Source organism: Zalophus californianus, chromosome 4 (assembly GCF_009762305.2).
Source record: "Zalophus californianus isolate mZalCal1 chromosome 4, mZalCal1.pri.v2, whole genome shotgun sequence".
Lineage (NCBI taxonomy): Eukaryota > Metazoa > Chordata > Mammalia > Carnivora > Otariidae > Zalophus > Zalophus californianus.
In genome coordinates this window covers 42,254,554-42,280,640 of record NC_045598.1, presented here as the reverse complement: position 1 = coordinate 42,280,640, position 26,087 = coordinate 42,254,554, and the positions used below count along the sequence as shown (strand labels likewise).

Genomic DNA, 26,087 nt, shown 5'->3' with positions numbered 1-26,087 from the left:
TGGTGGGGAAGAGAGGCCCACATGATTGGAAGTTGGAAATTAGAACTATAGGGCACTTGTCTGTCACTGACTTGCGTGTGACAGACAAGCTCATTTGATCTAAGACTACATTTCTTCAACTACAAAATTAGTTTCTGAAACTAAAATAACTAAGGCTTCTTCCTGGCTATGGGTTCTTATACTTTGTTGTTTGGTAGTCCCTCATTAAATCTCCCTCATTAAATGTATTTAATATACATAATATTGTTAATATCTCAATAGTTGTGTGAACGGATGTCAACCCAGATGTTAACGTTCTCTAGGAAGTCTTGTTGGGCTGTGTCATGGGTGCCCACTTTGGACTAAGTGTGATCTCTGTGCCTCTATAACAAGCACTTTGGACTGGTCTGTGATACAGTGTTAGATAATATTTATATGCTTAATATTTCTTCTCCACAAAACTGTAAGTTCTCTGAGGGACTTATAAATTATATAAATTCCAAAACTTTAACAGTACCTACCATAGGTATTTAATGAAATGAATGAGTGGAGTTCCAATACTAGAAATTTCTGCAGTAAAACCACTGGTAAGCAATTGTTACAAGTGAAAAACCAAGGAATCTAAATCTTGCATTAAATTTAAAGCAAATGTCTAGAAATAAAAGACAAGACACACTTTACATAAAATTTATACATTTATTTAGGCAAAAAAAAATTCCCAAAACAAAACTCTGTACACACACAACATTAATACCTAAGTGATGTCCTGATTTAAAATATAGCATGATTCATGTACAGAACGCTCCCATTCATTTGGCCACAGTGAGAACAGTGCCTTCAGTCCAGATAACTGAGAGCCTTTGAAATGAACACATTACACTTCCCAATGAATTTTTCATATCCTTTGAAAGGAGTTAAACTCTTCCATCCCAGAATTCAAGGAAAAGATAGTTTTTCTCTCACAAGTCCGTGGGAGTTTGACAGTGGGAATTCTACAAAAATCAAGGATTTTAAAATTTTATTCTTGCAGATTATCTGAGTATAAATCTTGACATTAACATTATCCCATTTTTTAAAAAAACGCTCTCAAGAATTTCTTGCTTTTATGAGTGTCTCAGCTTTTATTAGCTAAGTAGCTTCTTGCTTCTAAGCTTGATTAAAATAATCTTAAAAGAACCCATTTGAACAGTTTTCCCAAAAGTAAGTTCAAAATTAAGCACATACTATTAATGAACTAGATTTATGATTTCCCAGAATAATTTTGATCAATGTCGATTTTTTACATGTTCTTAGCCATTCTACCTAGCTCTAAAGTTTGGTTGTGCCATCCAAACAAACCTTGCTTCATCCAGAGAAATGAGAAATAGCACTGATTTTCCCATAATTTACCCCCAAAAATTGGGTGATGGGAGAAACAGGCAGAGAAAGCTCTTTCTCAGGCTACCAATCAGTTAACATAGAATGTCTTAGGTTAAGATTTGGAAACTAAAGAATACATAATTAGGAGTGTACCGTGTCATGCAAAGTCTATGAGATACTAAAAAAGATAAAGCAGTTACCCATTTAAAGCACATTCAGCAAATTCCTATTATACTGCTATTCTCATCACTGGATGAAGGCTGGATTTGCATTATTCCTAAAGTAGTACATGAGTTAACACTAAAAATAAAAAAATGTGTCAATACAAAGTAAATGGTAAAGATTAAACATCCAACATCCACACAGTCATTTCAAACTGCTACAATGGATTTGAGAGGGAAACTGTAAGTTTTACAAACTGCTCTGTAAGCTGTCTTGGTACAGTACTCTGAAGCCCTACCCATATAAAGTTCCCAAACAAGTAACATACAGATAAAACTGCCCATGTCAGCTGATATTATGATACTGCCTTTAACTTAGACTTTCAGTTTAATAATACTGTTTATTCCATAATAAAAGCTGCACAATGACCAAATAGTGTAAACATACCAGTAGAGGGCAGGAGAGGGGTGGGTTTCAACAAAAACAAAACTAAGTTTTTTCCCTGCTACTCATGACCTCTTTTCAACCTTGGGTACTGCTGCTGCACGGTGTTCTATGGGTGGTCATGCATTTTAAAAAATACTAAGCCAAAACCATCATTCATTAATCTATCATAACTTAGCACATAAAATATGTTTTCATAAAAATGTGTTCCAAAGGGCTAGAAGATGGCCCAATGCTCTCTTGATACATAGCATAATTAAACATACAGCCAAATGAAAGTGATGAGGGAGAAAAAGGGCCAACTCAAAAGGTAATGTTTTTAAACATGAATCTTTGATTCTTTGGAAGTTTGTAAACAAAAGAGATCATGAAATTAAATCCCTGTAGCACCCTTTTGTGGTGACTCACCTCCACTTTGGGTAATTAAGTTGACTATTGCTACCAAATGGCATTTCTATCTAGGGCTAAAGAGTAGCAATATTTAAGGTTAATTCCTGGAACTGTGGGTCTGATAATTTAAAAAAGCCTCAACTAAGATCAGTAGCCAGTGAGTCCTTGGCCAGAGGGTAAATTAAACTAACCCCTTATTATTACTTGATTTATGTTTCTTTTCAACTGCCAAAAGGAAAAATGATTTTTTAGAATATAAAGACCACAAGCAAAACTCACTTGAGGGAAAGAATGAGGTCCCTTATTTTTGCTTTAATTTCAGACCATTCTTGTTTTACTCAATGATACCAACATGCATCATTATACTCTAAAAAGTCTAATTCCATTTTCTTTGGTAGATCTAAACCTTGCTGCTGCTTGTGGACTGATGGAGTGACATTTTACAACATCTGAGTGCACCAATGATTTGAGCAATGAGTGGTTCAACCCTAGTCTAAATTGTGCTTGGAACAGCACCTCTAAGCCACTGAAGAGGTAACCCTTGAAGGCACCGAGTACTATTACATTCCAGTATACACATGTAAAAGGGAGGCCTAACAGATTCTAACTGTAGACACAGGCCAGTTATGCCTCATAATTTCAATATATACATCTACTATATTTTAGCCAGATTCAAGACGTTATAGACAATTCTGTGCCTTAGTTAGATATACAATTTTAAGAACCATCCCAACCACAAAGGCACTACCATTTTTATATATGGGGTGTGATCAATTATTTTGCTCTTAAGACTCAGAAATACCCCCACCATTACCAATGCTCAAAGTAGTAAGTTTAGAATTAATTTTAAATATTTTTGACTCTTTATCTATCAAGTTATTCTGAATAATGAAGGGAGTTATTGTTTTCTGTACATTTTTAGCTATTTCTGAAAACAATTTGTAAAGATAAAAACCTAAGATTAGCGTATAAGGAAACATGCACTTTTGTCTTGAACAAGACATAAGAGAAACTTGAAGCCAGACTTCTCAAACAGGCTTTCCCTTATGCAAGCTGAGACCTGAAGATAGTCAACATAGCTAGCAACTTCCAACCTAGTGTAGGCCATCCTATTTTCTACATTTTGCCTTAGACATTAATTAAAATCTGGGAAAAAGAGGGAAAGTTAAAAGAATTTTCCACTTCCTCTGAAATAGACAATCTGTGAAAATTTATCTTGAGCCTATAAATATTCCTTAAACCCATCAAGTCAGAAGCAACCCAGAATATAATATGGTTTTTAATGGTTCTAAATACCTCTTTTCTTTTAGTTTAAGTTTTCATCCCTGCGAAGGAGTACAAAATAATTCAAGTATGATTTTTGTGATAGTGGTTTGAAATATATATGTCAAAAATGTTATCAGCATACTAATAAGCCAGCTCCTTTCTAAATAAAAATGCTTCTAAATAATCACCATAATTTAAACCATTTAAATCTCTATTGAAGGGGCACCTGGGTGGCTCAGTTGTTAAGCGTCTGCCTTTGGCTCAGGTCACGATCCCGGGGTCCTGGAATTGAGCCCCGCATCGGGCTCCCTGTTCCATGGGAAGCCTGCTTCTCCCTCTCCCATTCCCCTTGCTTATGTTCCCTCTCTTGCTGTGTCTCTCTGTCAAATAAATAAATAAAATCTTAAAAAAAAATCTCTATTGAAAACATTTTGGCCATCTACGAAGAAAACACAATCATCCGAAATTTGTCATTAACCTTATTCACAAACTAAAATTTAAAATGGAAATTAAGTTTCTTGCTGACTTGCTGCCTCCCAGCTTTCATTATTGATATAATGATAACTGATTCTTTACTATGCTGTAACAGGTATCATAAAGGAAAGGCAATTGCCTAAAAAATAACCCATCAAAAATATTTCCTTTTATGCACCGCAACTAGAATCATTACATTTAATAATAGCCTCGTGCTTCTCATTCATTTTTGGCAGTGAGATGTGGACATCTTTCTCCAACATGAGAACATAAGATATATGTCTTTTGAAACAAAAGAAAATTTAACTTCTTGTGACAAAATGTGCTGTTGTTAACTGTATTTTAACTGAGCAGGTAATACCATGTGTAGTCTCTATTTCACTGAACAAAATGACTTTGAAATAGAGGGAAAAGAATAGTCAGTTTTAACAAGAGATAATTTTATAAAAATTCACATTTTCACAATAGTATGATGTATAGAGATTCAGACAGTTAATCTTTAACACAGAATGCTGTGATATTTTACATCGTGATGCCTGGGGAAATATTTCTAGAGAGTAACCAGCAGTCCGTGTAGGAAGCAGCAGCCCATGCTCCCAGGAATAAATATGAAGAACAAGCTACTGCTCACTGCATCAGGAGAGGTGGGTTCCAAAAGGATAGCTTGTTCCAGTTTAAGAACTATAAGAGCAGACCTTTCTCCAGTTCCTAATCTTTTTTCTCCCTTACTAGTTTTCTTTCTAATACATTTTTTCTGCCAACTACCCAGGCTCCAGTCAGTGAGTAGCTTTCAAAGAGGACTCGGATTTCCATTCTTTCACACTAAGAAGAACATCTTATAAAAGGTACACAGACAGAGAATAAAGGCATTTTATACAGAAGCAGTATAAAACTTACAACTGAAGCAGTGCCAGAAATCAGGTTAACAGCTTATCTGAAGCTGCAAATTGATTGGAAGGGACTTTGAGATCAGAAAAGTCTGGCCTAAGGGTTCGTGCAAACTTTATCATAAAACTGTAGAATTTCAAGCACAGGTAAGTTCAAACACAGAAAGATGTGGAAAATTTCCTAAAAGGCAATGATGAAGGAAGAGACCCTTCTTACCTCAGAAGTTAAAAATCACAAGACAAATTAGAGACTGTTCACGTCGGCAGTACTGTACACCATCAATCCCAAACTGATCTTATGACTCTTGTCATAGAAACCCCTAAAACATCACAGAAGATAAGATATTCCAAATGAACCTATCACAAAAAGGATTCCTGTGATTCAATTATCCAACTACCTATGGCTATCAATTTAGTCTAGCTTGGGGCTGCTTTTTACAGGGAGGTGGTCTGCCGTGGCGCACAATGTGTTTTTCTAAGCTGTCCAGAATGGCCACGGCGATCTGTTGGACATGGGGATCAGTCTGTTCATGTTCTTTGATGTTGTATAAATGCTGCAATCCTCCTTCCTCAATCAGCATGCTGCAATACCTTGAGGCTGAAAAAGAGGAGAGAAAGCTTTTCTTACAACATTTAAAAATTATCCCACACACAAAAAAGTTCTTTTTTCACTTAAATCTTAGCTATTTTGTTTTGACCACTAACATATGCTACAGTTTGATAAATACCTCTGTAATGATGTCTACACTGCAAGTCCCCACAAATAATACTGATTCTCAATCATATATATAAACTCTCATATTCATATATATGGTTCCCTTATCAAAGCTACCAGAGCTGGGTGGCGGGGGAGGGTGTTGGTCCCTCACATGCACAAGTCTCTATTTGGAAAGAAAGGACAGCAGAAAACTGCTTAGAGAGATGTTTTAACCAATCTTCCTCCTCCCTGTCCTTGTACTATAACTGGGACGGAAGAAATAATGGAGATATGTGGAAATTTTAAAACAGGTATATGGAAAAGCATAGACAATTACTTTAGACATGGTAAAAGAAACATTTGTATGTTCTTAAACTCAAAGTTTGATAAAAGTACCTTTCCATGGGGCAGGTTGTATGTTGACTGGTTAGGTTAGATAGGTTTCTCCCATGTGTTTTATACAAAAATGGAACTGATAAACCATTTTTTACCAAAAATAAATAAAAATCATAACCTTAAAGCACAGGCAATCGGAGAAGAAAATTTCATTGATCCCAAGTCACAGGTAAGATACGTACTGTTACACTTTTATGCATTTCCTATATATTTTTAAAAAAATTTAATGTATTCATATTATACATGTAGTTTTCTTATTTTTAAATATTTTCTTTGCCTTGTTTTTAAGTATTTCTTCTTTTTATATACACGACTTTTGGAAGTTTTTTTAGTTTTGGGGCACCTGGGTGGCTCAGTTAAGCATCTGCCTTCGGCTCAGGTCATGATCCCAGAGTCCTAGGATCAAGTCCTGCGTAAGGCCCCCTGCTCAGCAGGGAGGCTGCTTCTCCCTCTCCCCCTACCCCTCCCCCTGCTCATGTTCTCTCTCTCTCTTAAATAAAATCTTAAAAACTTTTTTTTTTATTGGGCATCTGCCTTTGGCTCAGGTCATGATCCCAGGATTCTGGGATTGAGCCCCGCATCGGGCTCTCTGCTCGGCGGGAAGCCTGCTTCTCCCTCTCCCACTCCCCCTGCTTGTGTTCCCTCTGTCTCTCTCTGTCAAATAAATAAATAAAATCTTAAAAAAAGTTTTTTAAATTTTAGTCATATTTATTAAAGTATAATTTATACACAAAAAATACCCAAATTTAATCTATTATTTGATGAGTTTTGGCAAATGTATACACTTCTGTAATCACCACCACTATCAGAATATGGAATGTTAAAAAAAAAAAGTTTCCTTGTGCATCTTTGTAGTCAAACTCCTCTGCAGCCTCACCCAGGCAACCACTTTTCTAATTTCTATGATATAGACTACTTTTGCCCGGTCTAGAACTTCATGTAAATAAAATCATACAGTATATATTCTTTTGAGTCTGTCTACTTTTGCTCAGCATGACATTTTTCAGATGCATCCATATTGTTACACACATATGTATGTAATAGTTTTAGGTTTTTCTTTTTTAAAGATTTTATTTATTTGACAGAGAGACACAGTGAGAGAGGGAACACAAGCAGAGGCAGTGGGAGAGGGAGAAGCAGGCTTCCCATGGAGCTGGAAGCCCGATGTGGGGCTTGATGTCAGGACCCTGGGATCATGACCTGAGCCAAAGGCAGATGCCTAATGACTGAGCCACCCAGGTGCCCCTTTAGGTTTTTTTTTAAAGTATTCTTAAAAATTTAAGTATTAAGTGAAGTATTTTAAGTTAGCATTCCATTGCACTGAATATGCTACATATTTTTAATGTTATCTACTAATGGACATCTGTTGGATTCTTTTCCCCCAGTGTTTTGTTACAATGACTAAAAATGCTATAATCATTCTTGCACAAGCTTTGAGGAAATACTTAGAATGCTGGACAAATGCTAAATGTTTGCTTAACTTTAAAGAAATCACCAGACTGTTTTCAAAAATGATTTTATAATTTTTTTTTAAGATTTTATTTATTTATTTGACAGAGAGAGATACAGCGAGAGAGGAAACACAAGCAGGGGGAGTGGGAGAGGGAGAAGCAGGCTTCCCGTGGAGCAGGGAGCCCAATGCAGGGCTCAATCCCAGGACCCTGGGATCATAACCTGAGCCGAAGGCAGCTGCTTAATGACTGAGCCACCCAGGCGCCCCTGATTTTATAATTTTTCAATCCCATCAGTAACGAATGAGAAAGTTGTTTCACATCCTTGCCAACACTTGTCATCATCCATCTTTCTGTTTATAGGCAGCCTTCCTAGTAGGTGTGAAGTAGTGTCTCACTGTGGTTTTAATTTATATTCTCTATGACTAATGATGTTGAGCTTCTTTTCATCTGCTTATTGGCCATTCATACGTTCTCTTTGTAGAAAGTCTATTTAGATCCTTTGCCCACCTTTATACTGGGTTATTTTTATCATTGAGTTGTAAGAGCTCTTTATATGTTCTGAAAACATGTCCCTCATCAGATATATAATTTGCAAATACATTCAACCATTCTATAAGTTCTCTTTTCACTTTCTTGGTGGTATTCTTTGAAGCACAGAAGTTTTAAAAAAATTTTTATTAAATCCAATTAAACTAGTTTGTCTTTTGTCACTTATGCTTTTGAGGTTCTAAGAAGCTATTGCTTAATCCAAGGTTATGGTGATTTATGTCTCTGTTTTCTCCTAAAAATTTTATATGCTTATATATATGTAGATGTGGTTCTTACATTTAGGCCTAGGCCTCATTTTGAGTTAATTTTGAGTTAAGTTTTATATACGGTATGAGGTAAGGAATCAAGTTCTTCTTTCACATGTGCCTATTCAGTTTTCCCAGCACTGAATAACAATTTGTTGAAAAAACAATTCCTTCCCCACTGAATAGTCTTGGCACCCTTGTCAAAAATCAATTGACCATAAATACATGGATTTATTTCTGGACTCTCATTTCTAATGCACTGATATATATGTTTATCTTAATGATGTTCAACATCTTTTCATGGGCTTACTTGCCATCCATTAATCTTCTTTGGTGAAGGGTCTGTTCAACTCTTTTGTCCATTTTCTTTTTACTTGTATTGTTTTCTTATTAAGTTTTGAGAGTTCTTTTTGTTTTTAAAGATTTTATTTATTTATTTGAGAGAGAGAGTACAAGTGGGGGGAGCAGCAGGCAGAGGCAGAGGGAGAAGCAGGCTCCCCGTTGAGCAAAGAGCCCGATGTGGGGCTCGATCCCAGGACCCTAGGATCATGACCTGAGCTGAAGTCAGGTACTTAACTGACTGAGCCACCCAAGCACCTCTAAGTTTTGAGAGTTCTTTTTCAAGGATATTTATTTATTTATTTATTTATTTATTTGACAGGGGAGAGCACAAGCAGGGGGAGCGGGAGAGGGAGAAGCAGGCTCCCCACTGAGCAGGGAGTCTGATGTGGGGCTGGGTCCAAGAACCTGGGATAATGAGCCAAAGGCAGACACTTAACCGACTGAGCCACCCAGGTGCCCTGAGAGGTTTTTTTTTTTTCCTTTTTTTAAGACTTTACTTATTTGAGAGAGAGCAAGAGCGAGCACGAGACGGGTGAAGGGCAGAGGGAGAAACAGATTCCCCACTGCGCAAGGAGCCCAATGCAGGGCTGGGTCCCAAGACCCTGGGATCATGATTTGAGCCGAAGGCAGACGCTTAACTGACTGAGCCACCCAGATGCTCCAAACGTTCCTGTTCTTTTAAGTCACCCACATGTGGAACTTTGTTATGAGTACTAGGAAACTAATATGTCATACAATAAAGATAATGTGATTATTAAAAATCATGTTGTTAAACTTTCTAAAATATGGGAACATGCTCATTATAATGTGTGAAATAGGTACTATTATTATTCCCATTTAACAAATGTGGAAACTGAGATCCCAGGCTTAATAATTTGCTCAAGCTGGCATACATAGTAAGTGCTGGAATATGATTTGAATCCAGGTAGATTCCTGTGTGCCCTTAACTACTATGCCATATTATCTCTTAATTATTAAAAGCTGTAAGCAGCATTAGAACTTTTAATGCAAATTGAGAAGTTAATTCCATTTAAATATAAACCAAATAAGCCTGGAAAGCAAGAATGCAGAAACCTGAACTACCTGAGTTGGAGATAAAATACTCTAACATTCCCCAATTACAGTGCATTTTATTTATTGTCTTTTTTTTTTTTTTTTTTTTTAAGTAATCCCTATACCCACTGAGGGGCTCAAACTCACAATCCCCAGATCGAGAGTCTCATGCTCTACTGACTGAGCCAGCCAGGTGCCCCTACAGTGCATTTTATTTTTTATTTTATTTTATTTTATTCTAGATTTTATTTTTAAGTAATCTCCATACCCATTGTGGGGCTCGAACTTACAGCTCCAAGACCAAGAGTGGCATGCTCTACTAAGACAGGCAGGCACCCCCCTACAATGTATTTTAGAATAAATTTTTCAAGGTGGTCACTCCACAGAGTAAACTTAAAAGAACACCTACACCTTGGGGCACCTGGGTGGCTCAGTTGGTTAAGCGACTGCCTTCGGCTCAGGTCATGATCCCGGAGTCCCGGGATCGAGTCCCGCAACGGGCTCCCTGCTCAGCAGGGAGTCTGCTTCTCCCTCTGACCCTCTTCCCTCTCGTGCTATCTCTCATTCTCTCTCTCTCAAATAAATAAATAAAATCTTTAAAAAAAAAAAAAAGAACACCTACACCTAAAAGTAGTCATAAAAAAAAAAAAACCCACTTATATGAAAATACACTATTTTTTATGTTTTCTTTTCTCTTGTAAAACTGTGAAAAGCCCATTCCTTGAGTAATAAGGAAAGAAACCTGGGGATTAGAGGCTGGATATAAGTTGGGATAGGTTGTTAAGAAACTAGGGAGTACTCAGAACCTGTAGGGACAATAAAAGGAGGAAATTTTTGGATCAGAGACAGCTTATGTTTATGAATAAACTGGGAATTTAGTAAGAAGGGTCAGAAAAGCTTCCAGGTAGAAGTTTAGTTGGGTACATAGCAGTTTTGTCTGTCACATCCCATTCCCTAAACCCTCCTCCCCTGTCTATCCCACAGAAAAGAGCTTTTACTGAGTCCCCTTTTTGCAGTATGCACTGAGTTTTCATCAAAGAATAAGAAAGTATCTAATAAAATGTTACTGCTCTTTCCTACAAGACTATTGTTAAAAACAACACTCACAACTTTCCTATATAAGGCCATTTATAATATCACCACTATCAAGGTTCTATAAAAGAAACTTAATTGCTCAGAAAAGCTTTCCCATGAGGATATGTAATAGTTTTTCCTCCTTATATGGAAAAAGAATCCTGTAGCTGATTATTTGCAGCCCCGTCACAAAAAGAACATGAATCACCATGTGTGGTCTACATATTTACATTCTATTATTTTCCCTATAGTCTTTAATTTCTTTTCAAATTATTTTTCCTTGATCCTGATTTCTAATTTCAAATAATTTATACTCAAAGTGTTTCTACAATTAAAGTGTTCTTGTGTAATGTTTCAAATCATTTATGGAATGAGTTTTTATTAATAAATAAACAACAAAGAGTTGTATCACAACCCTCAAAAAAGAGTAATACAGAATCTGATCTAAATTCTTGCTTCTCCAGAGACTATGGGTGCTGAGAGCAATGTCTTATTAAACAATGGGATTTTGTGTGGATAAGGATTGGGCACTGGAATGAACCATAAACACTGGATTGCCTTAAAACTTTTGCTTTGCATATGGACTCACTGTAGGCTCCTAATCTTCATACTCCATGAGGTCAGAACAGTGCCTCATTCACCACTGTCATTCAGTATCTAGTATTACTAAGCTAATTCTGAAAGAATAAATTTAGTTTATAACCTAAGATTCTCTGTCTTGCTCTTTTTTTTAATGATTTTATTTATTTGAGAGAGAGAGAGAGCGTACAAGCAGGGGGAGGGGCACAGGGAGAGGGAGAAGCAGACTCCCTAAGCAGGGAGCCCGATGCGGGGCTTGATCCCAGGACCCTGGGATCGTGACCTGAGCTGAAGGCAGACGCTTAACGACTGAGCCACCCAGTGCCCCGAAAGACAGATGCTTAACAGACTCAGCCACCCAGGCGTCCCTCTCTCTTCTTTTTAAAGTAATCTTGCTGTCCTACATGGGGCTTGAACTCATGACCCTGAGATCAAGAGTCATATGCTTTACCAATTGAGCCAGCCAGGCACCCCAAAGATTCTCTTATATTGTATCTTTTAAAATCTGTGTCCTTAAAAAAAAAAAAATCACTTCAATATACCATGTAGAAATGGTTTTCCTGTCTAAGGAGAATTTCACTGAAAAAAGAAAAACATAGTTCTTTTTGGTACATACGATTCTTGCTGCAGACATGTTGCATGGCCCAAACTGCCCATAGCTGGACTCCTGGTGTTGTAAAACAGCCAAGTAATGGGAAAAATGGATTAAAGGACCTGAAATTTCAAAAGAAAAGAGTAAAAGTTCCATCCTATACTTAATGTCATTTTCTAAAGCAAAAGTCCTGAGTTTTTCATTCTAGAAATTTCATCTATTTTCAAACTAATATAAGTGAACTATAGAACATATTTTCTTTGTCTTAGCCATTTGAGAAAGATCGTATTTGGATAACAACCACAACCCTGAGATCACAACCTGAGCTGAAATCAAGAGTTGGACACCCAACCAACTGCGCCACCCAGGCACCCCAGCTGTAAGGTTCTTGTGTGTAGGCACCATGTCTTACTCATCTTTGAATTTCAAGAGCACAGAACAAGTCCTTGGCACTTGTCTTCAATAAATGTGGAATGAGGGAAGAACTGATGAATGACAGGTAGCAGAAAAAAGTAAAAATACTCTGATCCTTTTAAAAGTCAGTAAAAAGATAGATGCCTGAGGAAAAATACATTATATATCTAGTAGGAATGATCTCTAAGAAAGCAAAATGACTAGGTTACTAGCTTAATATTAATTATTTTGTTAATTACCTGTATGCTACCATCTCACACTCTGGAGTTGGCCATTTCAAAATAGCTGAATGCTTCAAGACACAAGACACACAAGAAAGAACACAATATTTATTCAGCACTGCATTGTTGCATTACGAGACTCTGACAGTTTAACTACTATAAATGTTGTTTGTATGCTTCTATGAAATACCGAATGAAAATCCCAAATGACCCTACCAGATCATCCAGAAGAGAATTCCTCTGGCTACGGCTCAACGTCCAAGCTTGTTCACCTCTAGATATTAAATGGGCGATAATCCCAGCTGCAAAGTAACTGACTTCCACTTCAACACTATGTAGGAGACTACTGATGTGGTCTATGAAATCCTTCCACATTAATTCAGAATGCAATTCTTGTACTTCAGCTATATTATTCTGGAAAAAAAGAAAATATAAAAATTAAAGTATTATGAATAAATGGCTAAATGACCCTTTGCATTCTAAGGAACCCACTGCGCTTAATAATAACAGTCTTCACATTTGTGCATACGCCAATATATGTTTAAATAATTGCAATCTCTGTTCCTTCTTAGAATGGTTTCCCTAGGCAGTACATAAGAAGACCTCTGTTCACATGGGAAACAACTGTGGGGTTTCCAATTTAGACTGTGGTTGATCTTCCAAAGGATCTTACTATTCTGAAGACTAATCCTCATTCTTAAAACTTCATTTGATCTACTATAAAATAGCAATTTTCTTCCTAACATGTTGATTCCATTTCTTAGGAACCAGGACCCTGAGCTTTTCACTGTTAAGAGATACTCACTCCCTAGCTTAAGTCATTCTATAACAAATGAAAAGTGAAAGGCATCATGTCCAAATGTATACTTTGTAAGGACTAACACATTTTCTTCTTCAATATGAAAAAGAGTGAGGGTGGAAGAGACAAGTTTAACTATATACACTTTAGAATGTGTATAATCTATTTTTCACCAGCATCAGTGATTAATAATCACACCTCTCTAATCTCACACATTCAAATAAGAAAAGGCATTTCAGGGGCTCATAGTGGCTCAGTTGGCTAAGTATCTGTCTTCGGGTCAGGTCATGATCCTGGGGTCCTGGAATCGGGCCCTGCGTCAGGCTCCCCGCTCAGCAGGGAGTCTGCTTCTCCCTCTCCCTCTGCCCCTCACCACTGCTCATGCTTTCTCTGTCTCAAATGAATAAATAAAATCCTTAAAAAAGAAAAGAAAAGGCATTTCACATTCATTTTTCATATTCTTCCCTATTTATATTTTTCACATAGCATTTTTATAGTGACAAGAACAAGAAAAGGAAGAAAAAAAGGAAAGTAAAGAAACAAACCCTCTGAGAAGAACACACTTTGAACTTAAAGCCCCAGAAAGATGACACATCACAGTGCCAAATTACAATTTGCAATGAAAACAATCCGTAATAGGTAAGAATCATCAAACACAACAGTAGATAGACTCCCCTCCCCAAACTTCATACTGTGAGATAGTAACCGATAAAAAAAAAAAGTAAAACAAACAAACAAAAGAACGCCACCCCCCCCCCAACAAAGACACCACTATTAAAACAAGAAACAAAGGAAAGATTTGGAATAGAGCAAAATAGAACATCAAAAGAATTATGGCCATTATTGGGGCACCTGTCTGTCTCAGTTAGTAGAACATGCAACTCTTGATCTTGGGGTTGTTAAGTTTGAACTCCATGTTGGGGGTAGAGATTAATTAAAATAAAAATAAAGTTCTTTTTTTTTTTTAAAGATTTTATTTATTTATTTGACAGCGAGAGACACAGCGAGAGAGGGAACACAAGCAGGGGGAGTGGGTAAGAGAGAAGCAGGCTTCCCGTGGAGCAGGGAGCCTGATTCAGGGCTCGATCCCAGGACCCCAGGATCATGACCTGAGCCGAAGGCAGACGCTCAACGACTGAGCCACCCAGGCGCCCCAAAATTAAAGTTCTTAAAAAAAAAAAGAATTATGGCCATTCTTTCCTGCCATAAACAAGTTATTAGAAAACCAGACAAAATATATGAGAGAACTTTTTTTTGATAGTGGGCAACAGGTATACAGGAATGTCTATATCTGAGAGAAGGTATTCAAATGGGGCAGTTTCCAGGATTGCTGTGCAGGTATGGAGAGCCTAAAGAGAATCCAGCAGTATTTGCTGAATTGAGGAGACAGAGATCAGCGATCAAGATGGCCAAGGAAGCAAAAATTTGTAGAACAGAGTACTAGAAAAGAAAAAGCTCCAGAGAGAGAGAGAGAAAGATATCTGCAGAAGGGTGCCCTCAAATCCTTGGCTGGGTAATGAAGCAGAGTGAAGCTCCATGAGGCTAGAGAAAGAACTACCAGAAAGTAATACATGAACACATCCCCAAATCACACAGGGTTAGGAACAGTTCACATTCCCGTCAGCCAGAGTGAAGACACCACATAATAAAGCATTGCATAGCAGTGGAGCTAAATTATATATCAATCCCAGGATAAAGTCTAATCTGAAGCCACTATAACAAAGCAAATAAATATGCTTTGAAAGGAACAACTTGATCTGTAAGTAGCCTAACTATATGCCAGAACAAAGTCCAAGACTCTTTAAAGAAAAACAATAAAATCCAGCAAAAAATCAATGTAAATTCCACAATGACTGGCATCCAGCCAAAAATTACCAGGCATACAAAGAGTCAGGAAAATATGATCCAAAACCAAGAGAAAAATCAATCCCTAAAATGGACGCAGAAATGACAGGGATAATAGAATTAGCATACAAAGACTTAAAGCAGCTACTATAAATGTTATAAATATGATTCAGGTTGAAAGGAAAACATAAACCTGAAGAGAGAAAATGAAGCTATAAAAAGATTTAAATGTAACTTCTAGAAATAAAAAGTATTCATATATATATATATCTATATCTGAAATGAAAAATATACCAGATGAAATTAGCAGCAGATGAGATGTTGCAGGAAAAAAACCCTAATGAACTAAAAAACATAGCAACAGGAAACCAGGAAACATCTAAGGGAAAACACAGAAAGAAAAGAAAAAAAAAACCTTGGGGAAAAAAGCCAATAGATTTACTCTGTAATAATAGTAAGCAATCTCACATACTGATAACTGGAGTCCCAGAAAGAGAGATGAGAGAGGTACCCCCCCAAAAATAATAATACATATACACATATATATTTATTTGAAGATATAATGGACAAAATCTTTCCAAATTTGATGAAAATTATAAGCCCAAAAATCCAACAGAAAAAATATCCATTTAAACTCAATAGCTAGGGTGCCTGGGTGGCTCAGTTGGTTAAGCAACTGCCTTCGGCTCAGGTCATGATCCTGGAGTCCCGGGATCGAGTCCCACATCGGGCTCCCTGCTCAGCGGGGAGTCTGCTTCTCCCTCTGACCCTCTTCCCTCTCATGCTCTCTATCTCTCATTCTCTCTCTCTCAAATAAATAAATAAAATCTTTGGAAAAAAACAAAAGATGTTTTAAAAATAAATAAATAAAAATAAACTCAATAGCCAGCAGAAATTTATCTTTTTTTTAAGAAATGTATCTTTTATTTATTTATTTTTTTTAAAAGATTTTATTTATTTATTTGAGAGAGAATGAGAGATAGAGAGCACGAGAGGGAAGAGGGTCAGAGGGAGAAGCAGACTCCCCGCTGGGCAGGGAGCTCGATGTGGGACTCAATCCCGGGACTCCAGGATCACGACCCGAGCCGAAGGCAGTTGCCCAACCAACTGAGCCACCCAGGCGCCCAAGAAATGTATCTTTTAAAAGTAAAAGCAAGATTCTTTTTCATACAAACAAAACCTGAGTGAAAATTCATTGTCAGCATACCTACACTAAAAGATATGTAAAGAGTAGTATGAGAAATATGTGGGTAAATATAAAAGACACATTTCTCATCTTTAATTCTATTTGATGGAAGATTGATGAGAACACCTAATTCTGGCCAACATGAAGTAAAAAGGGGCCAGAGTTACTCTCCTATCTGAAACAAATGAAATCATTTGAGGGCAGGAAATGATAAAAAATGATTAGAGAAAAGTTCCTAGCATTCACACAGGACTAGGATTAGTGCTTGTTTTCATCACCCAGTCTGGAAAAACTTCATTTTCAAGACACTGGATAGAGTACTCAGGATGGTCTTGTCTCAGTAGTACAGAATAATTAGCCCTAACCCTAGCATTGCTCTGGAATTTCCTAATAAATCATAAAAGCAAGACCCAAAATGGTCAAACTGTTTAAAAGTAAGTTTATATCCCAGAACATAGTTCAAGAATATTTTATAGGAAAACAAAAAATATCCAGCACCCAACAAGGTAAAAATCACAATGCCTGGCATCCAATCAAAAACTCCCAGGCATGCAAAATGGCAGGAAAACACAATTCAAAATGAGGAGAATAATCAATCATTTGAAATTGACCCAGAAGTGACACATATTATAATCAGCAGAGGACAGTAAAACAGTTATCACAAATATATTTCATATGTTCAAAAGTTAAGTAAAACATGGAAGATATAATAAAGACCAAAACTTCTAGAGAAGAAAATGATGATGTCTAAGATAAAAAATGCACTGGATGGGATTAATTGCAGATTAGACATTGCAGAAGAAATGATTACCGAATTAGAAGGCATAGCAATGGAAACTATCCAAATTGGAACATACATAGAAAAATGAACAAAGAAAATTAAAAGAGCACCAATGAGCTGTGAGACAATTTCAGGCAGTTTAATATATGAGAAACCGTAGTCTCCAAAGTCTCCAGTGGGTTGGGGGCAAGAAGAGCAGTACAAAAAAAATTATCTTGAAGAAATAATGGCCAAAACCTTTTCAAACTTGATAAAAACTATAAACCTATAGATCAAAAGCTCAATGAATCCCAAATACAGGAACCATGATGTAAATTACATCAAGACACATCATAATCATCACTTAAAATCATTGCTAATCTCTTAAAAGTAGCCAGAGGAAAAATCATGTACATACAGAAGAATAAAGATAATGATGACATCAGATTTTTCATTTGAAAATGCAACGAGGAAAAAAGTTAATCAACATCTTTAAAGTACTGTCAACCTAGAATTCTATATCTGGCAAAAATGTCTTTCAAAAACAAAGGTTAAGTAAAGATATTTGCAAACATATAAAAGCTGAAGAATTAATCAACAGTAGATGTGCACTACAAGAAATGTTAAAGGATGTCTCTCAGGCAGAAGGAAATAGATATCAGATAGAAATCTGGATCTACAGAAAGGAAAGAAGAGTATCAGAAATAGTAACTATTTGGGTAAACATATAAGTATAATTATTTAAATGTCCTTAAAAGATAATTGACATTTTAAACAAAAATAATGTCTGTATGGTTTATAACATATGTAAAAATAAAATGCATGATAATAACATCAAGGAAAAAAGAGAAGAAATGGAAGCCTACTATTATAAAATTCTTATACATACATATGTATAAATGTATGAAATATATTTGAAATTGTATAAAATCACATAAAGGAAGACTGTGATTAAGGATGTGTACTACAAACCCAATGCAATCATTAAAATAACAGAGAGTATTCTACATGGAGCACTGGGTGTTATACACAAACAATGAATCATGGAACACTACATCAAAAACTAATGATGTAATATATGGTGATTAACATAACAATAAAAAATAAAATAAAATAAATAACAGAGTAATCACTAATAAATCAAGAGCAGGGATCAAATGGAATCATAAAAAAAAACTTAAACCAAAAGAAGGCAGAAAAAGAAGGGAAAACAAAGAACAGATGGGATGAACAGAAAACAAATACCAGGTTAATGAACTCAAATCTAACCATGTCAATAATCACATTAAATGTAAATGATCCAAACAGCCCAAATAAAAAGCAGATTTTCAGACTGGATAAAAAAGCAGGATGCAAGGGGCACCTGGGTGGCTCAGTCAGTTGAGCATCTGCCTTCGGCTCAGGTCATGATCCTGGTGTCCTGGGATGGAGCCCTGCATGGGGCTCTGTGCTCAGTGGGGAGCCTGCTTCTCCCTCTCCCTCTGCCTGCCTGCCTACCTGCCTGCCTGTCTACCTGCCTGTCTGCCTACTTGTGATCTCTCTCTCTCTGTGTCAAATAAATAAATAAAATCTTGAAAAAAATTTAAAAAAATAAAAAATAAAAAAGCGGGATGCAAAGTACATAGCTGTCTATAAGAAACACACTTCATTTTTTTTTTTGAGAGAGAGAGGAAAAGAGAGTGTGTGCACAGGTGTGTGCAAGTGGGGGATGGGGGAGGGGCAAAGGGAGAGAGAGAATCTTAAGTAGGGTCCAAGCCCAGAGCAGAGCCCAACAATATGGGCTCGATCTCACAACCCTGAGATCATGACCTAAGCTGAAATCAAAAGTTGGACACTTAAATGACTGAGCCACCCAGGCGCCCCAAGAAACACACTTTAAAGACATACACATGTTAACAGTAAAAGGCCGGAAAAAGGTAAACCATGTTAACCTTAGTCAAAAGAAAGCTGGGATGACTATATTAAATGAGACAAAGGAGATTTCAAAGTAAAGAATATTGCCAGGGATAAAGAAGGTCATTTTATAATGATAAGGGGTCAATTAATCAAGAGGACATTTTAACAGTTTATGAACCTAACAGAGCTTCAAAATACATGAAGCAAAAATTGATATAACTGTAAGAAGAAATAGATAAATCAACAATTATAGTTGAAGATTTCAAAACTCCTTTATCAATAATTGCTAGAACAAGTAGGCAGAAAATCAGTAAGGATACTTGAATAATAACAACAAATTAGACTGACATTTATAGGACATTATACCAAGAACAGCAAAATATACATTCTTCTCAGTGCACATGGAACAATTACCAAGATAGATCATATTCTGGGCCATACACAGGTCTCAATAAATTCCAAAGGACTCAAATCAAAGTATGTTCTCTGCCCACAAAAAAATTGTTAGAATCAATATTTTAAAATAAATTATTGAAAAAAAATCAGTTACTAGGTAATGGAGAAAGATATGGAAGGAAGCACATTGGGTTGTATTAACATTAATTACCTCATAGAAATGAAAATGATTGAAGGCTCAGGACAGAGTCTTAAGCTTTTTAAATACACTTTTGTATTGTTTGGTTAGTTATAATAAGCATGTATTCTTTTTTGAATTTAAAAAGAAAAGCGTTTTATTAAATAAATAAATATATATATTTAAAAAAGCATTTTTAAAGCTCTATGAAAGCTCTCTAAATATTTAAAATAAATTCCACTTTTCCCCTTATGGTGATGTGAACCAACTTCTGTATCTAATAATCCTATGAACCTTGAATAAAACAATGATTAATGCTATGATCTGTTTAATACTTCCCTATTTCTGGGCATTTGGATCTTTCTACATTTTCTACTTTATATATAACTAAAGCTATAGTGAATAGATAGGTCTTAAATGCCAGCCCTCTGCTTTCCCAAAAATCCATCTCTCATTGTTTAGTATCTCATACTCTTGCATCTGTAAAACAAACACTAATCTACAACCTTTTTTATTCACTCATTTATGCCTCCTATTATCTAATTTCTCAAGAGCAGAGGTCTACTCTAAAATACCTTTGACCACATAGGAACTTTTCCTATGACAGTGATTAAACATAATAAACATTTGCTCCTTCACCTTTGCCTCAAAATCCTAGAGGGCTCACTTTAATCTATAGCCAATGTATTTATGGAATATCTAATTTGTTAAGCAGCCTTTTATTTTTTATTTTTTTTTTAAAGATTGTATTTATTTATTTGACAGAGAGAGAGAGAGAGCACAAGCAGGGGGAGTGGCAGGCAGAGGCAGAGGGAGAAGCAGGCTCCCCGCAGAGCAGGCGGAGCCTGACGCAGGACTTGATCCCAGGACCCTGGGATCATGACCTGAGCCGAAGGCAGTCGCTTAACCAACTGAGCCACCCAGGCGCCCTTAAGCAGCCTTTTAAGTACTGATTATCAATTACCAAACATAGCATGTAAGAACACTTAGAGGTTAGTGACATTTTTTTAAAGATTTATTTACTTAACTTATTTATTTATTTATTTATTTATTGAGAGGGCGTGTGAGCAGGGTAAGGGCCAGAGAGAGAGAGGGAGAGAGAGAATCCCAAGCAGACTCCTTGCCAAGTGTGGAGCCAGACATAGGGCTCGACCCCAAGACTGAAATCATGACCTGAGCCAAAATCAAGAGTCTGACGCCTAACCAACTGAGCCACTCAGGTGCCCCAGTTAGTGACATTTTTTCATGAGATTTTTTTTTTTTCTGATTATAAAAGTAAAATTGCTCACAGTGAAGCTTTGTACTATATCAAACAATATATAATAAAGTATGTAATTTATGTTTTTCCTTTTATTTATTTATTTTTTTTAAATTTTTTTTTAAAGATTTTATTTATTTATTCATGAGAGACAGAGAGAGAGAGAGAGAGAGAGAGAGAGAGAGGCAGAGGGAGAAGCAGGCTCCCAAGGAGCAGGGAGCCCGATGCGGGACTCAATCCCAGGACCCTGGGATCATGACCTGAGCCGAAGGCAGATGCTTAACCATCTGAGCCACCCAGGCGCCCTATGTTTTTCCTTTTAATGTGGTGAAAATCTTAATATGTATACATTGTTTATAGCCTGCTTTTCTCACTTTATTATAGTGTATATTTTTTCTAATGTCATTAGGTGTTTACAAATAGAGAAGCAACTTTTCCTTTTTTTTTTTTTAAGATTTATTTATTTGAGAGAGAGAGTGTGTGTGTGTTCCTTGGGGGAGGGGGATGCGCAAGAGGCAAAAGGAGAGGGAGAAAGAAACCCAAGGAGACTCTGTGCTGAGCATGGAGCCCCACGTGAGGTTCAATCTCACAACTCTGAGATCACACCCTGAGCTGAAACCAAGAAACCAAGAGTCAGTCACTTAACCAACTGGGCCACCCAGGCACCCTGAGAAGTAACTTTCAATGTATTACCTCAGAAGGAAAATAATTAATTACAGCTTGGAATTTAGCAGGAAATGTTTATATCTTACCAAAAGTCCTAGGACTTTCTGTTGAATGGATGACTCAGTTGGGAAAGACTGTAAAAAGAAAGAGAAACCTATAACTACCTAAAAAACCAAATATAATAAATGAATGCTTAAAATCAATCAATGTCAAAACTATAGGCTAAATTCCCATTCTAACCTCTAGAACCCGCATGAAGAGTTCTAACCCTTGGTTTTCAATAAAATGTCGGCAAGTGGTTGGAGATTCATCCGTGAGGTTCCAAAGTGCACTCAAAGTAAACTTCAAAGTAGTGTCCACTGAATTTTGATTGGTTTTTTGCTTCACTATTTGAAGAAGTTGCTGAAAGAAGGAAAATAGAATGAATTTCTCATCATGAGACTGTTATTATAATTAGTGATGATAATCACAAGTCATGAAAATTGGTCTCATGGCTTAAAACATTTCCTATAAACGTTTTTATAAGTACAACAAACATCTTCTTGGATCAGATTTTTCCTTCAACAAGAAAAAAGTATAGGATCTTCAGAAATACTTTATTATTCTGATGATACCTATAATCTAATACTCTGTAAATAAAATAAAAACCAAAATGATTACAGCTTGATTAAAGCTTAGGAAAACTATCTTACCCAATCAGTCACATCATATATTCATTTCAGATCCTGGGATAAAAAAGAGTGGAGGGGGAGAAGGGGAAAGGAAGCTAACATTTATCAAGTATCAGCAAATTATATCCTATATTATAGTACTGTTATGTCCATTTTTCAGGAGAGGAAATTGAGTCTGAGAAATATTAAGTAATTTGATCACAGTCAACTTAGTAAGAGAAAATAAGAATTGGAAGACCTAATTCTATCTAATTCCAAGTTTTCCTTAAGAAAATAAAGAACAAACAAATTCTATACAATAGTAAGAGAACTAAAGTCTATATTGGATTTGAATAAGATAAAAGCTTTGAAATTCCATTTGTAAATTATTCCTATCATAGCCTTAACCTAAGAAATTTAAGTCTGAAAGATAAATGTTTTGAGACCTAGATAAGGCACCCGATAATTCCATTTTTAGATTATAGTTTTGGGGGTAAAAGGGAGCTCTGCTCAAACAGATATAAGAAAACATTAATGAACACTATTATGTAAAGTTACACACAATTCAGGAAAAAAAATTTTTTAAAATAAAAACATCTCAGTGCAATTATGTAACTTAATAGCACAGTGGTTAAGAGTGTGGCACTAGAATCTCCATCTGTGTAACCTTGTTTGCCAATTTAATCCTTTGCTTCCTCATCTGTAAATTGTGGGTGATAATCAAGAGATTAAAAAAAGCTAGTGATCATCATCACTACTGTCACTACTACTGCTACTAATTCCTGCTTAAACTAAGTTTAATTTTCCCCCAAAGCATATAAGTGTATTACTTCCTTAAAATCTTTGAATATACCCCCAACCAAAATTACTGAAACACATATGTAACGATGAAAAGTCATATTTAAAACTAAAATGTCATCCCTGAAAATAGAAAAAATAAATAAAATCAACATCCTTCTCTACTTATCTAACATACACTGTATTTTGTGCTAAGCACTTAGCATATACTACTTCAAATAATTTTTTTTTTTTTTAAAGTAAGCTCTATGCCCAATGTGGGGCTTGAACTCACGACCAAGAGATCAAGAGTCGCATGCTCTACCAACTGAGCCATCCAGGCACCTCCCCTTCAATTAATCTTAATTTCCTTTTCCTTTAATCTTCATAATAACTGTACAAAGTAGTTTATCACCCTAAGTAAATTTATGTGACTGCCCAAGCTAGTAAGTGATAGAATTGGGAATAAACCCAGATGTGTCAACTCCAGAATTCCTACTCTTTCCATTATACCACCACAGCTTTCTCCTCTCTTTACATTACTCTTTTCATTTATATTGCTATTATTATACATATTAGACTGTATTACAACCATGTCTAGATAGCTATTTTCTCCAGTACTTCTTATGAACAGAAATTATAGAAATAATTCAATGTGAATCCCTAACATCTAGTAAGGTGCTAGGTACCTGGTAAGTACTCTACCCATATTTATCAAAGGAATGACTTTCTCATTACATACATAATATGTAAATCAGAAAAAGGGAGTCTTTTGGGGTACCTGGCTGGCTCAGTCGGTGGAGCGTGTGACTTTCGATCTCGGGGTTGTGGGTTCGAGCCCCGTGTTGGGTGTAGAGATTACTTAAAAATAAAATCTTAAAAAGAAAAAAGAGGGAGTCTTTCATTTGACTTTTTAATCTACCATTACTGTTTAAACACCTCATGCCAGGACTGTAGCAAGAAACCCTGAAGTAGACTTTTTCCTCCAGTCCTCCCCTAGGACACTGTTTATATTTATTCTATGTAAAGCTTTTTAACTTTTCACTGTTCGTTGTATCATCTCCTTAATCTGAGTGTAAGCAAGCAAAATTATTTGTTAGTTATTTAAATTATCTTTTTTCCCAAAGCATCTAGCACATTTTATGCCTACAATAGTCTCTACATTTTCTTCATAAATAACAAAATAACAGAATTTTAGGTCTAGATAGGATCTTAAGGCTTATTTAGGCTCCTATGGTTCACATAATTTGTCTAAGTTCACAAACTGACTTTACAGTTAGATCCTAGGTCATCTGACTCCTAGTTCAGGGCTCTTTCCATCTCTGTTAAGGAATAAAGCTGCCTCTATAAAAATAAATGAATACATCCAGTTAGAAGTAATGAAAATAGTGTTTTGAAATATAAAATGTCAGAAGATACACAACACTGCCTGAAAACAATGAAAATGGAAACTGTCTAGTGGTCTACACAGAGGAGATAATAGACTTACCCTGACAATGAAGAGCTCAGCACCAAGCTGTGCAGTTTGTTCTGTAGAAAGCTGCAAGCAAGCAGAAGACAAAGTAAATGTCCAAGAACTCACTAGTGTGACTTTCATATCATTCACTGCAACAGACTCCAAAGGTCAGACTAAAATCTCTGATCAACATGGAATTCTGCAATATTGAATGTAGCTTGAATAAACAGGCTGGCAAAGAGGCTAACTTTTCTGGCACCCAGATTTTGGGGAAAATAGTAACTGTAACAGGAAATAGCTGCCTACAGAAAATTGTTCAATAATAGGAGTTCAGATACCTTGGCAGCCAGGATGGAAATGATAGCAACTGCCATCCTTTGCATGTTTTGATCCTCATGGTTGCAGAGCCACTGCATGACAAGTTTGGCTGCTTCAAACCTGAAAACACACAAAGGGTTTCCATGAATGAATCCCGGAGGTGCAGGCAGTTTCAGAGCTCTAGCTGGGAACTGATGCTACAATTTAGGTAGGTGAGAAAGAACGGGAAAATTCCTAATTGATACAGAATAACAATTACACTTGAGTGTTTTGGAAATGATGCCTAGTTGTTAATTCTGACAACACTTTGCAAAGAAACAAGAGTTTGGGAAATATGATCAAAACTATCTGGCATTTATCTTCTAGAATTATAACATATTTCTATCCTGTAGTAATTTCTACACTGTATTGAGTATTTTCTGGGTCTTTATAGTACCTAGCACAACAGAAATATTCATTTATTCACTCACAAACATTTATTGAGACCCTGATTTGTGCCAGATACTGTTCCTGGTGCTGGAGACAGAGTAGTGAGCAAAATAGAAAAATATCTCTGCTCTCACAGAGCTTATTTACACTGTAGTGTGGAAGACAGGTAATAAATCAAGCAAGTTAGTAAAATATGTGGTATGTGCTATAGAGAAAAAATATTAAGCAGGTAAAGAGAGAATATGAAATGTTGAATTTTAGGTAAGGCTACTTAGGAAAGGCCTCACTGAAACTTTTGAGGAAGTAAGAGAGCTGGCTGTATGGATATCTAAGGGAAAAGCATTCTAGGCAGAGGGTGGAAGACACAATGACCCTGAATTGGGAGTATGCCTGGAGGTTTTGAGAAATAGCATGGAAACCAGTGAGAGCCAGAGCAGAGAGAACAACAAGAGTAGTACTAAGACATGAGGTTAGAAGCAACAGGGGAGCCAGATCATAGGGTCTTCGTAAAGAATTAGCTTTTACTTGGAGACTGAAAGCCATAGAAAGATTCTGAGCAGAGATATGACATGAATTGACTTATGTTTTTAATAGGATTATTCTATTAGCTGTGTTTAAAATAAACTTCAAGAAGGAAAAGAAAGAAGCAGAGAGAGCAGTGCAGAGGCCACCACAGTAATTCAGGAGAGAAGTCACTTTTAGTCTAGTCCAAATGGTAGAAATGGAAGTGAAGAGAAATGGTTGAATTCATGATATATTTGGAAGATAGCTGGATTTGTCAGAGGACAGAATGTGGGGTGTGAGATGAGGAGAGAAATCAGGACGACACCAAGGAATATATCCATAATATATCTTTCATCTTTCAAGACTTGGCTCAAACATCACTTCCGCTGAGA

General features: G+C 36.3%; 1 protein-coding gene and 1 non-coding gene across 2 annotated transcripts in view; one reads left to right on the top strand and one right to left on the bottom strand.

The window, feature by feature from the left end:
* Positions 1 to 3,900: 3,900 nt before the first annotated feature.
* Positions 3,901 to 26,087, bottom strand: part of ZYG11B (zyg-11 family member B, cell cycle regulator) — a 68,094-nt gene continuing 45,907 nt past the window's right edge. The window contains exons 7-14 of the mRNA XM_027604296.1: positions 24,783 to 24,882; positions 24,478 to 24,528; positions 21,802 to 21,963; positions 21,648 to 21,695; positions 12,794 to 12,991; positions 12,596 to 12,648; positions 11,967 to 12,064; positions 3,901 to 5,559 (exon numbers count right to left, since the gene is read on the bottom strand). Of these exons, the coding sequence (XP_027460097.1) occupies positions 5,369 to 5,559; positions 11,967 to 12,064; positions 12,596 to 12,648; positions 12,794 to 12,991; positions 21,648 to 21,695; positions 21,802 to 21,963; positions 24,478 to 24,528; positions 24,783 to 24,882 (901 nt within the window). The 3' untranslated portion in view covers positions 3,901 to 5,368. The remainder of the gene's footprint in view (positions 5,560 to 11,966; positions 12,065 to 12,595; positions 12,649 to 12,793; positions 12,992 to 21,647; positions 21,696 to 21,801; positions 21,964 to 24,477; positions 24,529 to 24,782; positions 24,883 to 26,087) is intronic.
* On the top strand, positions 23,768 to 23,840 carry TRNAE-UUC. The gene has a single exon. It is a non-coding gene; the product is annotated as a tRNA-Glu (tRNA).